General features: G+C 55.0%; 1 protein-coding gene across 1 annotated transcript in view; it reads left to right on the forward strand.

Moving 5' to 3' along the window:
• Window positions 1-15,574, forward strand: part of CSMD1 (CUB and Sushi multiple domains 1) — a 775,017-nt gene that overhangs the window by 693,817 nt on the left and 65,626 nt on the right. Inside the window, exons 40-42 of the mRNA XM_037063399.1 lie at window positions 1,113-1,229; window positions 7,498-7,707; window positions 15,258-15,446. Coding sequence (XP_036919294.1) covers window positions 1,113-1,229; window positions 7,498-7,707; window positions 15,258-15,446 — 516 coding nt within the window. The remainder of the gene's footprint in view (window positions 1-1,112; window positions 1,230-7,497; window positions 7,708-15,257; window positions 15,447-15,574) is intronic.

Genomic DNA, 15,574 nt, shown 5'->3' on the forward strand with positions numbered 1-15,574 from the left:
GTCATGGCATTCGCCTCCCTGCAGTCCCAGGGTTATCACACTCCACAGCATGGCACACAGTAGGCCCACAGTCACTCTCATTCACAAGTGACTGGTCAGGACTGACGATCACAGAGCATTGTGGTAATGTTCACTCCTCTCGGTCCCTCCGGCCTCGGGCCACCCACACAGAAGCCTCACAGGCCGGGGGGGGGGGGGGAGCTGTGCTTCAGGTTCTCACTAATGAACGGCTGAACCACCTCGGATGGGACACAGGTGGGGCTGTGCGCACAAGAAAGTATCCCTGGACCAAACCACTCCAACCACCCAGACTTCCACCCCCAGGAAAGCCTGGCCCGGGGACATCTCACATCTGCTCATGGCCATGGCCTCATATCCATCCACTAGTGAACAGTGTCCTCCGTGGCCGGCATGTAGTGTGTGTGTGTGTGTGTGTGTGTGTGTGAAGGGGATTTCTTGGTCAAGAGGAAATGTTGAGGCGGCCACGCCCCCTGAGGAGGTGGGGCTCTATGTGTGGAGACTTAAAGTTCCCAGGCGATTTGGAGGGAGAAGGGGGCAGGGGACCCCACTTCACTCCCTGCTTCTTCTTACACAGAGCCTCACTCTTATTTAGTTTTAGATGGAGGACATGCCCTGGCATTGGGGGATGAGACATTGAAACTTTGACCTGAGACCCACACAAGAGGAGCGCTCATTTGAATGATGTTGCTGGAACTCTGTATGACGCGAGCAAATGTTTACTTGAATGGTTGGCCTCGGTTTGCCGACTACAGTGGATTTTACCTTGTGTTTGACGTGCCTCGCATATGAGCGAGTCAAAGACGCAGCATCTTCCCCGACACCTGCTTGCTCCCGAGTCTTCACGAGGCTCGGATAAAGGCTTTTTGTTCCGAAGCTCTCAGGTGGCCCGCAGTAAACACCAGGACCTGATCAGAGAGACGGAAAGCTTGTTGTTAGCTGGTTGCTTGAGATTAATTCACGCTGGGGATTTGAGGACCAGAAATTCACACAGGGGTGGTATTCTGCCTACTGGGTCTTGAAAATCTCTAGGCCTGTGTTTTTTTTTAAATAGTACTGATGGAGTTTATATCAAAACCATCTCCCTTTGGCAGCAACGTGCGGCGGGACGCGGAGCAGCATGGGCGGCGTGATCCTGAGCCCCGGCTTCCCAGGCGCGTACCCCAACAACCTCGACTGCAGCTGGAGGATCGCCCTGCCCGTCGGCTACGGTGAGCGAGGGTGCACCCGGTCCCCCAGACTCTCTAACTTGTGTCTCAGCAAGAGTCCAGCTGAGGAAACACAGACCTTACTCTGTGGGCCTGCAGGGTCTGCCATGGGGGTGGCCTGCAGGTTGAAGGGAAGCTTGGGAAGCCCTGGCTGGTGTGGCTCAGTGGGTTGAGCACCAGCCTGCAAACCAAAGCATCGCTGGTTCGATTCCCAGTCAGGGCACAAGCCTGCATTGCAGGCCAGGTCCCCAGTAGGGGGCATATGAAAGGCCACTGCACACTGATGTTTCTCCCCCTCTCTTTCTCCCCTCTCTCCCCTGTCTCTAAAACTAAATAAATAAAATCTTTTTAAAAAGTTGGGGGCAGAAGGGCTTGCAGATCACACAGTTACTGGGAAGAGCGGGTGAGCTATGCGGCTGTTTCTGAGGCAGACGGCGTTAGCTGAAGGAGGAAATGTACGCACACAAAGCGCAAAGCGCGGCATCCGGCACAGGGTGACCGGTGTCTCACTGATGGCCCAGCCTCTGTCATCTCGCAGGAGGAGTCCGGGACAGTCACCGTTGACTTCCAACAGTCTTTAAGGCCTTTGAAGGGGGTGGCACGTTTAAGTATTGTTTTACAATTTTCTTCAAATGAATGTGTTGTATCAATGTCTGTTTATTAGAAATGGCTTTTTGTGATACTGAGTCTTGAACTTTCCGGTTGTTTGTTTTCATCGCTCTGTGCCGTGACAGCTCACCCCGGCCTCCTTCGGAAGCGCGCGGGCTTCCCGCAGTCTCTTTCCCGTCCCGCCCTCTCCTGCCTGCCCTCCGGCCGCCTGTGCAGTCTGGTTCAGTGACAGGGGTTTTCCCACCCGGGGGCCCATTCGGAGAAGTGCACGGTGATGCTGTGTCACCGTAGATCCCGGTGTCCTAGGCTAGGGCCTTCGGGAACCCACGTGCCGAATAATTGTCATTAATGAAATGCGTGAAAGGCGGGTGACAACGCGCAGAAATGGGCATCACCCCCCTGGGAGAGCGTCTTTGTGTGACATTTCCAAAGCTTTGCTGGGACACTGTCTGTACCCGGAATGTGGCAGCTGTTCTGTGGAAGGGGAGCAGGGGCTGCGCGCACAGACAGGGACCAGGAGCTGGAAGGGGACGTGAGCGTGCTGTGGACAGACACGGAACATGACATGGAGAAAGACAGGTGTAGAAGGGCCGCACGTGTGAGGTTCACCTTCACTGGCTCCCTGGGGGCCCCCAGAGAGGACGTGGGGTGCAGAGGGGGAAGGATTTCACAGACCGGTAACAGAAGCTCTCTGTCGCTTCCAGGATTTTAGATTGGTTCTGACTTTTAAATTCTAAGCTGTCTGAGTGTAGAGACGGTGACTCCACTCTGTGTGAGAGGGACTGGCCTCCGAGTGGCTTCCACCGAGCTGGCTCAGCTCATCCCTGAAGTGGGGGCTACTTTCCTGCTGGGCAGGCCTAGAGGCCTGGACGCGCCTGGTCCCGTCACGTGGTACAGGCACGAGGGGTTGGAGGGAAGACTCACAGGCCCTACTTAGGTTTTACTTCTTCTCTTTAAAGTGGAGCTGACGTACAACATTCTCTGATGTTGGATGGACAACACAGCAATTCGACATTCATAAGCCTTACGGTGCTGTCACCTGGGGAGTTGGGGGCCCAGCTGCACACAGTCCTCACCATCCCAGGGACCTCGTTCCCCGTGCTGTGCACTAACTCCATCCCCGTGACTTGTGCATTTGTAACAGGAAGTTTGCACTTCTCATTCCGGGTCACCTCCCCCGCCCCTCCCTCTGGTGGCCGTCTCTCCTCTGTGTCTGTGAGTCTGTCCCTTCATTGTGCGATTCGCTCACTCCACTCTGCCCACGCACCCCACCCCGGCCCAGGCCAGAGCTGCAGGGGGCCCAGACCCCTCTGAGTCTCTGCGGTGAGTTCTCGGCCATCAGCCCACTCAGCCGCCGGCCCTCAAGCGCTGCCAGCGCCTGGGGTGGGGACAGCGACGACGGCATCCTCCCCAACTGCATCCTCTAGCACTCCCTGCCGTTTTCTTCCCTTTCCCGCAGCCGGAGGGCTGGTCAGTGTGTGGCTTTGGTAGGAGCCCCGCCAGCTCAGCATTCCGGTCTCTCTTTCCTGGAAAACGTCTAAAGGCGGAGTTCACAGACACGCGGCCTCCTGTCTCCTGGTTTACTGTCACCACCTGCCTTCACAACGCACTACACTGACAGCCCGCCCTCGAGGAGTGACGCAGCGCTCCTCTGGGCCACGTGGAAGCCTGGGGAGGGAGGGTATGAAAGATTCTCCACAGTGTTCCCTGGACTCTAAAACTATTACCCCTTTTGCCATATTTTTAATACTCAGAAGATGGGAAATAGAACAATTCACATTCACAAACTCTATCAAGAAAACACCGAGGGTTCAACTCTGAAGTCACGGCCACACAACTACGCAGTTTCGACAAAGGTCCCGCACCTCACGCTGAGTTGCTCACATGTAATGACAACCGGCTGAGGGCGTGTGCTGTGACTTCCACCCAAGACGGGTGTGCGGGCTGCGGTTCCTTGAGTGGAAGCATTTAGGCCCCAGCATTTTGTGAGGTAAGACAAGGACGACTCATGGGGCTCATTGTAATCCCTTCGTTCCTGCTTCATCGTGTCCAGCTGGACAGGACTCAGACAATCAGCTGCGTAATCCCATGGAGACCAGAGCAGAGCCGGGCTCTGGTCTACATCCCCACACGTGCAGGCGGCCTGCTGGGCGGCCGACACTCCACCCTGCTCAGGGTGCTGAGTTTGATCCTGGTACGGCAGTTTGACTCCATGTCCATTTCACATTCAAGTCCAGATCCGAAAGGAGCCCATTTCCCCATTCCCTGCGTGTCTGCGACATGGGTCAGCTTTCTGCCTGTCCTTTCTTTCTTGGCGTGTGGCCCCATGAATCCCAGGATGTTCTCCGGACCGGAACTCTGAAGCCTGCATGTGCGCGCCCGGCAAGAGCACCTTCTAACCCATTTCCCTGCTATTTGACTTTATTCCCAAGTGTGGACCGTGTTGTGTTCAAGCCCTGACCTGGGTTCACGTCCTTTTTTACCCTGTTTGTACAGAAACGGAAACGTCAGTGGTTCAGGAGCCATTTTTGGCTGTTTTTCTGTCTCTGTCTGCACACTAGTTTGTGAGGACAAACATGATGGGCATTTAGGAAACTGCAGGCCCTGGGGCCCTGACCTCATCTGTCTGTCTGTCTGTCTGTCTGTCTCTCTCTCTCTCTCTCACACACACACACACACACACACACACACATAGAAGATGTGTTAGTGCTGTGTATTTATTGGCAACAAAACTCTCTTTTATCAGCTTCAGGGAGCAGGCTGCAAAAGAAAATTCTCTTTATAATTCAGTAACTGGTGAGGAATAAATTGGATTCCGATGTGCCACCTCGTAAGAGGTCTAGTGTCTCGCCCTTCCAGCTGTGTGGGGGGGCAGGCCAGACTGGGGGGCTCAGAGGGCTGCTGGCCCATCCTTCCTCCCTCCTTCCCTCCCCCAGCTCACCTGCTTCTCTCCCTCCCCAGTCTCTCAGCCTCTCTCTCTCTTTCTTTTTGTCCTGCTTCCAAATTTCTTTTGTCTAAACATATTTTCTGGAATTTAGAATAAAATTGGTAGGTCATTATTGGCTCTTCAGAGAAGAAACATATTTGATTTTTTCCTTCTACTTTTTTATTAAATTTTTTTAAAGATTTTATTTATTTATCTTTAGAGGGGAAGGGAAGGAGAGAAGGAGAGAAATATCAATGTATGGTTGTGTCTCGTGAGTCCCCTGCTGGGAACTAGCCTGCAACCCAGGCATGTGCCCTGACTGGGAATCGAACCGTGATCATGTGGTTCGCAGGCCCGCACTCATCCACTGAGCTACACCAGCCAGGGCCTACTTTTTTATTAAATATTTTATTCTGTTACAATTATCTCAACCTCCCCACCTTTGCCCTCCTCCACCCATCCTACCCCTGCTCCCTCAGTCCACCCCCACCCTGTCGTCCATGTCGGTGGGTCATTCACACATGTTTTTCATCTAGTCCCCTCCCTTCTTTCCACCATTTTCCCCCTCTACCCTTCCCTCTGGTTACTGTCTGTTCTTTGTTTACAAGTCTCTGGTTCTTTTGTGTTCATTAATTTATTGTGTTCATTAGATTCCTGTTAAAGGTGAGATCATATGGTATTTGTCTTTCACTGTCTGGTTTATTTCACCCAGCATAATGCTCTCCAGATCCATCCATACTCTCGTGAAGGGTAGGAGCTCCTTCTTTCTCTCTGCTGCATAGAATTCTATCGTGTAAACGTACCACAGTTTTTGATCCACTCATTTACTGATGGGCCCTTAGGCTGTTACCAGCATTTATATTTGCCATTTTTAAATAATCACAGAAGTTTTAAGTGTAAAGAGTTGTTTCCTATCAGTTGTGCATGGGGCTCCATGTCCATGTGGCCCAGACCCCCAGCTGGGACCTGCCTCCCTGGCTGTGTCCTGCATGTGTGTACAGGGCTGGACCACACGTGTGGACTGAATGAACCCCACATTCTGAAACAGTCCTTAATCTGGGTTGACTTGTTCAAGGTCTGCGTTTCCTCCCCAACATCTCCCTGTGCTCTCTGCTTCCTCCCCTTCTCCTGAAAAGGCCACACTCTACTTCTCTGTCTTCCTCTTCCAACCTCAGTTGAACAAATTTAACACAAATAGTTTTCTCCAAAAAGGACTGGAGCATTTTCACATCCTGTGCTGCTGTGGCATAAGCACCTTGCGCGCCACGTCCAGAGACGGGCGGGCTGTGTCCATCAGAGGGGGGCATGCACTACGCCACCTCCCTGCATGTGGGGGCAGAGCCCCTCACCTTTCTGAGTCTCGGTTTGCTCGCCTGTAGGAGGATGTCAGTACTAAGGACAACCTTCCTGCGGAACCGGGAGAAAAGCAAGTGGGTGAGCGGGGTCCCTGGCCTGACAGCAAAGGGATGTGACATCACTCTGCCTTTCAGAGTTTTCCGTATCGAGGGCAAAGCTGGGTGTTTTGGGTGACTTTCCATTTTATGCAGCACCTTCAAGTTTAGCTTCCCTTCTGCTGTGCACAGGAGGCTTTCTCCTCCCTTCCCCCCTGAATTCTGGCTCCAGGGAACTTCCCACCCCATCAGTAACTAAGTCGATATGCTGGCTTTACATTTTCCCACATTCACACTTAAGTAGGGGGCCCATTATGTTCAGTTTCCGAACCCAGGGAACAAGCGTGTTAGATGGAGAGCAAAACGAAAGCTCTTCTTATCTGTCACGCACAGGAAAGTAACCCAAGTAAAGCTTTTCCAATCTGTTGGCAGGATAATCCGTGATAGCTCCCACAATGCTCGATTTCGGCTCTCCAAACCCCAGTTAATTGCCTGGCTCTGTGTACAAACGCACGCCTGCCGAGTGTCATCTGAACTATCCCCGTGGTTGAAGGACTTCAGACGCGGCCGTCAGATCCGTGTCCGAGAGTGTCACAACACCCCAGCAAGTGACTCTGCGCAATCCTGGTTTTGCTTTGCTTGAAGGTCATTGGCCGTGGCTTGTGTGGCACACGGAGCCACATGCCACCGGCCATTTGGGCAGGCTCCAGGGTGGCAGCCTGTGCCAGGCTCTCAGACGGGACTGTGTCTGTCGCAGTCACCAGGGTTGCAACATCATTCCCTCGCTTTGCACGCAACACAGAATCAGAAGAGTCGCCTGCAGAACTCACAGACCTCTTGTGCCATGGCCAGACCACCTAAAAGCCACCTGCAATGTTGCTCGCATTTATTTTGGGGCCTCCATCGGCTTCTTCCTTGATGAAGCCGTAACTTGCCTTCTGGAAGGTTTGCTGGGCAGCCACAACCTCGTGTTGATGGGTGCGTTAGTCAGAACGGCAGCTGGCCAGTGTCACCACCAGGCATGGGGGCAGCAGCCAGCACCCCCGGCATCGGGCCTGCGTGTCCCTGTGACACAGTGCTGGTGCTCTTCCTGTTTGACAAGGAAGCTGATGTAGGGACCCTCACTGCACGCAGGAAGGCCACACAGCCCCATAGGTCGTCTGGGAAATCAAACCGAGGTCCTCTGTGACCCAAAATGGGCTAGGGGTCCTCTCTCCTCCGCCCCCTGCTCTGCCTCCTGAGAGACAGTGCTCAAAGACGCTCAGAAATCTCGCTTGCCTTGGACAAACCTGGGTTTTGTCCATTTCGATATTAACGCTCCTTAATTTTGCCTGTTTCTTCGTAGGCGCACACATTCAGTTCCTGAATTTCTCCACGGAGGCCAACCATGACTACCTGGAGATCCAGAACGGGCCGTACCCCACCAGCCCGCTCATCGGTCAGTTCAGCGGCCCCGACCTCCCCGCCGCACTGCTCAGCACCACGCACGAGACCCTCGTCCACTTCTACAGCGACCACTCCCAAAACCGGCAAGGGTTCAAACTGGCTTACCAAGGTGAGGAAGCAAAGCAAGCCCGAGACACTCCTTGCAGACATTGAAATCGCACTGGGCTGAGGCTTCCCTGACCAGTTGGCCGCTGGGCAGCTGGAATCACGGTTAGAGGAAAACTCTGCGGATCGGTGGGTTGTGCGGTCATTTCTGTTCTCATCCTCACCGGGGGACCCAGATTCCGAGGGTACAGTCTGCCCCGTCACAGCTGCAGCACCCCCCACACACTGCTCCTCACCCTTTGTGGCCACCACCATGTACCTTCCAGGCCACGTGGCTTCGTGGTCACTTCTCGTGGGATGCAGCATCCTCCCTCCCAGGCGGAGGTCTTGACCCTCCAAGATGGCAGGGGGTTGGGGGCGGGGGCCCTCCTGCACAGATGGGGCCTGGCTGCGTCTGTTAACTCCCATCTCTTCCCAGCTTGAAATCATGTCTCTTCTCAGCCGCATTCCAATTAAGCCAGAAAAAAATTCAGTGAATGAACTTTATCCTTTTTTGAACTATCAAAACATGTGAGCTCTAAGAAAAGCTTGGATCGGCCATTATAGCGGTTTCGACACGTGAAAAAGTCCTGAGTTTTCATTTCATACAGAACAGTTTGGCCTTTTCCTGACTATCGTTAAACCAAATGACGTTGGGAATGTCAAAGGCAGGGCCTTTTCCTTATAATGTGGCGAAATCACTTGTTTCCTTTAATTTCGCAGGCTGCCCTCGAAAACAGAGCCTTGGTAGTGACCCCCTTGAGGTGGGGAGGGTTGTGTGGAACTGGTAGACGATAGCGCTGACGTCGTGACCATCGATGATAAACGTGCATTTCCAGAACCCGGTTCTCTGGAAATAGACATGCAGACAGGCAGGGAAGCCAAAGAGGGACATCAAGGCCGGGCCAGTGGGGGGTCGACAGGGCAGGTGGCTGGAATGTCCCCATGCGCCCCTGTGTCTGCCACCGCTCCCAGCCTGACTGTCACCTCCCCCACCACCAAAATCTGGGTCTGACCCATTCTACCTAACAAGAGTGGCAGTTTGCGTCACATCAGCTCGGACTCAGAGTGAAGATGGGGAGGGGAGTGTTCCCGCATCTAACAGACCCTCTTCCTGGTGTCCGATAAGTCACTAAAGACTCTGAGGTCCGGCCCTGTTGGGTTGGGATGTAAGTGTGTTCTCTCGAAAGCTTCCCTGTTCACTAGGCTGTGCCGGGAACTCTGCTTCTGGGCTAAGAGGGAAGGATTAAAGTGAGACACCGTTCTGCCATAAACAGTGTCACTCTTTGGCGGGACATGCTGACCTCTGACACAAAACAAAAGCCCAGCCTGAGGCTCCGTGTCCCTGGGGCACTTGTGGAAGTTCATGGCAACCCCCCTGTGGCCTGGCAGGAGGGGCCCACCCAGCAGGTGCGCACGGAGGAGGCTGTGTGAGGAGGCGTTGAGGCCTGTGTGTGGGGACACCAGACACGCCACCGTGGCAGGTCGGGGAGTGTCCACGCCTGAGCCGCGGTGGGTACAGAGGACCAGTGGGGCCGATGGCATGCAGTTACGGAGTGATTCTCACTCCGAGTTAAGAGCCTGGCCCTCTCTCTCTAGAGCAGTGAGTGATTCCAGAACCTGAGGGGTTCGTGATTTGAGTGACATTCATATACGGACACGGTCGGTCACATCTATTTCCTTCCCACCTGCGCAGGGAGTCACTGAGAGATTGTGACTGAAAGACAAACGGCCAACGTTCAGAGGATGGATCCCTGGGGGAGGGGAGGGTACTGGGAGAGCGCCTGCAGGTGCCCTGGAGGGGAGCAGGTCCCCTCGTCAACTGCCTTCTGTTCGCTTGGTCACCCTCATCGGCCCGTGTCCTCGTCCTCCATTTTGGACCCTGTGTGTCTGCATTCCAGGCTTTGTTTCGCATGTCCCCGCCCTCCTGCCAGCCCTTCCCACCCTCTTTGAAGTGTGTTCTGTGAAAAAAACGAACATTTTACTCATGATCATCAATTATACTTGGTTCATCCAGGTAATCTTTATTGCTTCATTGCCATGATCTTAATATCCAAGTCAATTAAACTATGCACAATTGTGTATCTCGAACCATAGCTGCCACGTAAGTGGTCTCCCTCAGTTGACCCCGAGAACTTTGGAGAAATCTCCCCTGGTTTGAAAACCTCAATACTGTTCTCAAGGCTTGACTTTTATTTCCTTATCGACACTGCAGAAGCCAAGTGACAACTCCCATGCTCCCATGGGGGGCACGTCACACGGCACAGAGATGTCTGACCACTGCGTTGTACGCCTGTCACTAGTGCGAGCTCTCACGTCAGCTGCAGCTGGGAAATAAGTTAACTTTTTAAAAACAATTTAAAAAATTCAAGAACTCAGTACTCATGTCTGAAATAACACCAAAAAATATGATGTGGAAGAAAATTCATGAGGATATTGTTTGCCATGGAGTTTTGAGACTGTATCTTTTTTGTATCACACAGTTTCTAACCTCCCTGGTTCAAAACAGTGTGTCTTTGTGGTGGTTGTGTTACTTCTCTTGATGTTTTCCAGACAGGGTCACTAAGGCCACGTCTGCACAGTTCCAAAGTCGCGGGTCCGTTCAGTGTTACAAAATGGTCTAAGAACCCACACGAGGCCCCTGCAGGAATCGTCCAGGCCGGAGGTCACACCGTCACTGTGACCGGTTAGCCCAACAGTAACGTGTTCCCAATGGTCAGTTTTTGGGATCGGGTTTCACAAAGCCTGTGAAACGCCCACAGACCTGCTTTCCTCGTCCTCCTGCAGCAGCGGAGACCAGAGCTCCGTGACCTGCTCACCGGGACGGTCCCCTGACCGCTCAGAGTGACCCCCTCTCGCCTGCAGGGTCTCCTGTGGCTCCGCCTCCAGACCCCTGGCTGTCCGAGCAAGCATTTTATTTGCCTGAGACCTGACTCCAAGTTTAGGGTCCACATCTTTAAAAGTCCCGAACACAATATTTTTATTGTAGATCACGAATGGAGTCACGCGGGGTCACGCGGGGGCAAACCAAGGACTTGGGGGTGAGGTGCCCATCACCCACAGGGAGGGTACGTCATCGGAAGCTTCGTCGTTTCACAGAATCTACACGATGGCAAAACGACACCACTGGGATCGCCTGTCACTCCCCCGTTCCCGGGCAGGCTCCGCCCGAGATGTGCACGTCACGCGCACAGCGAGGAGCTCCTAGGAAGAGGCGTAAATCGTGGGGGGCGCTCCTGTCGTTCTCCCGAAGGCTGTGCTGTGCGTCTCGTTCTCAAGCCTCGTCGCTTATTCATGGCCACGTAAAGGTCCGAAACGTGACGGGCAGGTGGAGCTGTCTCGCAGTTAAATGGCTCCCGAACTTGAGCAGCGAGGATCAGGAACATGTTACATAAAACCGAGTTCGTGCCCCTTATTTCCGACTCGAGAATGGGAAGTGGGGGAGACACGGAGGTGGGCACCAGCTCACTAGCTGTGAGCCAGAGGGCATCGTGGGTGTGAGGCAGATGAGCCCACGACCCCAGGGGCCGTCCCTTCGCGCGCCAGTCACCTAAACACCAACACAAGTGCCGCCTGTGGCTGGCAGGTGTGGATGACGGACACTTCCGTACCCACAACCCGGGGCTCTGCTGAGAGGGCCCAGTTCTGTGCATTAATTTGCTCCCATGGTGTTGGTATGCACTTACTGGCACTCGGGGTTTTTTTAAATATTTTTGAAATTGTGGCATATTGAGGATTTTAGTGGCTTTCTTCCCTTTTTTGTTTTTTGCATTTGATCTTTGGAGAAATTGAAATTTGTCTCCCTCCCCCCCTCCCTGTGCCCCTTCCCTTGTCTCCCCTGCTCCGTAAAGCCCACCTGCCCGCGGCTGCCCAGCTCCAGTCAGGATCCCCTGCTCAACCTCGGGGCGAGGACGTCTTTTCTTTCTCCACGCTCCCCCCCCCCCCCCGTTCGCTTTGCTTCTGCTGTCTGTGTGACGCACCTTTAAAAACAGAGAACTAGAACAGTCAACACGAAGCCCAGGAGAACCGTGAGGTCTGTGCAGTCCTCCGTGCCAATGGGAAGCTGTTGAATTTAGTGAAATGAGTGTGAGGAAGCAGGGCCCGCCCGCCACTAGCGTCTCCCTGGAGGGGAAGCGGCCCGGCCACCCTCCCGGCCGCAGACCCCGAAGGACGCCCTCTGACCGTTCCCTGCGGGCATGGCTGTGCTGTGCACGGGACCTCAATGGGCTTCCGGCGCCGCCCCTCGTCTCGCTTCAGCGCCACTCTGAGCTGTCCCCATCACCAGACGAGTGAGGGTGGGGGGTGGACATGCCCGTGAGATTGGGCCTGAACCCCATTTCTGTGGACAGAAACTGCTTCACAAGCCGTCAACAAATACTTGCATTGGTGCCCCACCCCTTGAGGGCATCCTCTTCTAAGACGGAGAAAGGGCCTGACTCTTGGCAACCCGAGTCCAGACCTTAAGTCAGCCCCTCTCCTCCCTGCAGAACGTGGGTGAGCTGAGAGCCAGTGGAGCAGCCTCAGCCACTTGCTCCCTCAAGAGACCGACTTCTCTGGACCAGAAACACGCCCGGGCGACACAGTGCCCGTGGGCAGGTGTGTCTCCCGAGGAAGGTGCCTCCCAGCTGAGACCATCCCCCTGCGTCCCAAGCCTCATGCCCTGAGCTTCTGCAGCTGCGAGGGCAGCAGGTTCCGGGCCCTCTGGGTCGAATCCGACTCTCCCCAGTGTGGAGGCTGCTATCCAGAAGGACTTCTGGGCCCAGACTCCTTGGCTGGTGAAAGCCCAAGACACAGCTGAAGTCACAGTCAGACATAACACCTCGGTTGAGTGCTCTCAGCCAAGACTCCAGGGACCCAGAAAGCCTGGGACGGGCTGCAAGCCAAGTAGTGACGGGTTGGCTTCATCAGGGGGTGTGGGGGCGACGGGGGTGCCAGACCCAGCGATGAACATTAGGCAGATAATCGACCGCAGAACGAGAACCAGGGTTGTACCCTTGTTACACACGCTAGTCACTGACATGGAATGGCCAGTCTGGGACCAGGGTGCACTTACACACATGTGTGATTCCCAAATTCCAAGGACAGTGTGTGCCTGAGTGCTGCTGGGCCCAGACTGCTCTGTTGTGGAGGCAGAAGCCAAGGATGAGAGGGGACGTGAGGGTAGATGTCCGTGGGGACCGCAGCCTCTCTCCCCTGGGCCCAGGCAGCAAGGGGCCCTCTGTGTGCGTGGGGGACACATCTCGCCCGACGGTTCGTCGAGAGCCACGCCGTCTGCGATGCGCGTGGTAGCTGATGTTCGTCCGTGCCCAGGGGCACCCCACTCCGTCTGCAGGGGGGTCTTCCCGTGAGGACGAGGAAGGTCAACCACGGTTTCTTTTGGTTGCCTCCCATGGGAACCGACAATCGTTTACATCTTTTGGGGGTTTATTAGCAGTTGTGGACGTGTCGGAGAGCTCATTTCTCGAGCAGCGTGTGTTGTGTTCCGGGCAAAGCGAGAATGCGAACACCCCGCCTGTTCCTCCCTGAAAGAGCGCAGTGGTGAAGGGCGTCTGCTGGCAGCTGGCACGCGGCACGGGAGCCCCCGCTCTCGCCGTGGGCACGGGTCTGCAGAGCAGTGTCCGACTCCACGGCCTGGCGAGGAGGCTCCCGCGTGTGGCAGGCGGGCACTGGCCAGCTGGCCCTGCCTTGGGGGAAAGGCTTTCAGGGGCTTCGGGGCGGGGTGCCCCTGGGGGAGGGGTGGCCCCAAGGTGCGTTCACCAGGGCAGCCCAGGGAGGAGCACAGGGACTGGAGGGGTGTGCCTGTGTGTGCACATGTGTGTGGTATACATGTGATGTGTGTGGTGGGTGTAGACATGGTGGGGGTATGCATGCATGTGCTATGTGTTTGTGCTTTGTGCACATGTGTATTGGTATGTACACTCGTGTATCCATCTGTAGGTGGATGTGTGTCAGTGTGTATGTGCACATGTGTGAGACAGACACATATGCTGATCTGATTGGACTGTGTGTGCGCAAACCTGGCACTCGGTCTTCCGGTCTCAACCCATACACCCGGCCCTGTCTCACATGTTCTCACATGTCTGGCAACTTGTACACACGCTGCGTGTTCCCCTCTCGCTTCATCACCCTTCCCCTCGCTCCTCCTTTATTTCGGGCGACTAATCAGAAACAGAAAGTCTCAAGCTCGGGAATCACCTGGCATGAGTCGCAGGCCACACGGTGTTCCAGCCTTTAGTTACAAATCCCAAGGGCAGACACTGCCCCGGTGGCAACCAGCGGATCAAACCGCTGGCAGGTGCAGTCAAAGTTCCCACCGCCCTCTCTTTCCCGCTCGAGGCCTCCGGGCAGCCACCGGTCTCCTTGGTGCCCGCGTGGCACCCGCAGTTGACGGGGCAGTGGGCCCTGGCCTGCTTTCGGCAGGGCCGTGTGGCAGGTGGAAACTGAGCATCGCGCTCTGGGGGGGGGGGGCTCGGCTGTGTGGCCCCCGCTGTGGGGCTCTGTTGGAAAGGGAGACTCCCCATCTGTACTGTGAGAGCAAAGCCCAGCAGGCGGCCAGCACTGCCTGGGGTGCTCCTGCTCTGGGCTGCACCCTGCACCGCGGCAGCTGAGGGTGTCGCTATGCAGGGAGCTCACCTGGTTGTGAAATGACGGCATCTGGAGGTTCCACCGAGGTTACAGACTAGTCAACCTTCACTGACCTACGTATCCATCTGTAAATCACACGGTCTGCTTGTCCGTCATCTCACCGGGGACTTATTCTAGGGAACACGCGAAGTACAATAACCATTTGTTACGCAAAGAGTGTGCTCATACTAATTCCTACCACAGCAATTCCACACTTTGTTTTTTAATTTCATTGCTCGATTACAGCTGACATTCCGTGTTATTTTGTGTTGGTTTCGGGAGCACGGCATGCCGACACGGCTTGTCACGTACTATACAAAGTGCCCCCCCACGTGCCCAGTGCCCACCCGGCTCTCTACATCACTATTAGAAAGTTATTGACTATATTCCCTGTGCTGTGATCACACCCTCGTGACTGGTCTGCGACTACCGAGGTGAACACCTGAATCCCGTCATCGTTTTTCCTCCACCCCCCGACTCTACAGTTTTAAACAAATAAATTTCAGAAAACTGAATAAATTTCTCTGCGGAACATTAACTAAAGCAAGCGAAATGAGACAGCAGCCCACCATGAAAAGCACTCAGGCCGGGGCGCTGGTGTGTGTTTTCCCGGTGGGGAGGGCACGGTGCAGACCCCCATCTCCATCGCCATCGCCCCTCCTTTCGTGTGTGGACTTCATCGCAGAGACGTCCTTCCACGGCACCCCGCCAGGTGTGTCTGTGGTGGTGCGAGACCACTTCTAAAGCGCATAGGAAGCGTAAATCGCAGAGTGTTCTCGTCATCCTGCTCATGATAACTATTGTTTTCCTTCACGCAGTGACTGGCGGCTTTGGGAGATGTGTTCTTCAAAAACTGACCCCTTAAGAGGCTGAATGCAGTCACGCCCCTGCGCTCACTCCCCGGCCCCCGACCCGCTCATTCACACACTCAGCTCTGTGTGTTTTTTCCAGCCTATGAGCTGCAGAACTGCCCGGACCCCCCGCCCTTCCAGAACGGGTACGTGGTCAACTCGGACTTCAGCGTGGGCCAGTCCATCTCCTTCGAGTGCTACCCCGGGTACGTCCTCACCGGCCACCCGGTGCTCACCTGTCAGCACGGGACCAACCGCGACTGGAACCACCCTTTCCCCAGGTGTGACGGTAGGTCGGCCACTCTTCCCGGGAGCAGTGGGGCCTTCCCTCATGCGTGACGGCGCGGTCAGTGTTAGAGTGATTTGTTCCACGGATGTTTGTCGGGAGCCAGTGATGTGAGAGTCATTCTGCTTAGT

This window comes from Sturnira hondurensis, unplaced genomic scaffold (genome assembly GCF_014824575.4).
Source record: "Sturnira hondurensis isolate 20B ecotype Veracruz unplaced genomic scaffold, ASM1482457v3 Scaffold0014436, whole genome shotgun sequence".
NCBI classification, from domain to species: domain Eukaryota; kingdom Metazoa; phylum Chordata; class Mammalia; order Chiroptera; family Phyllostomidae; genus Sturnira; species Sturnira hondurensis.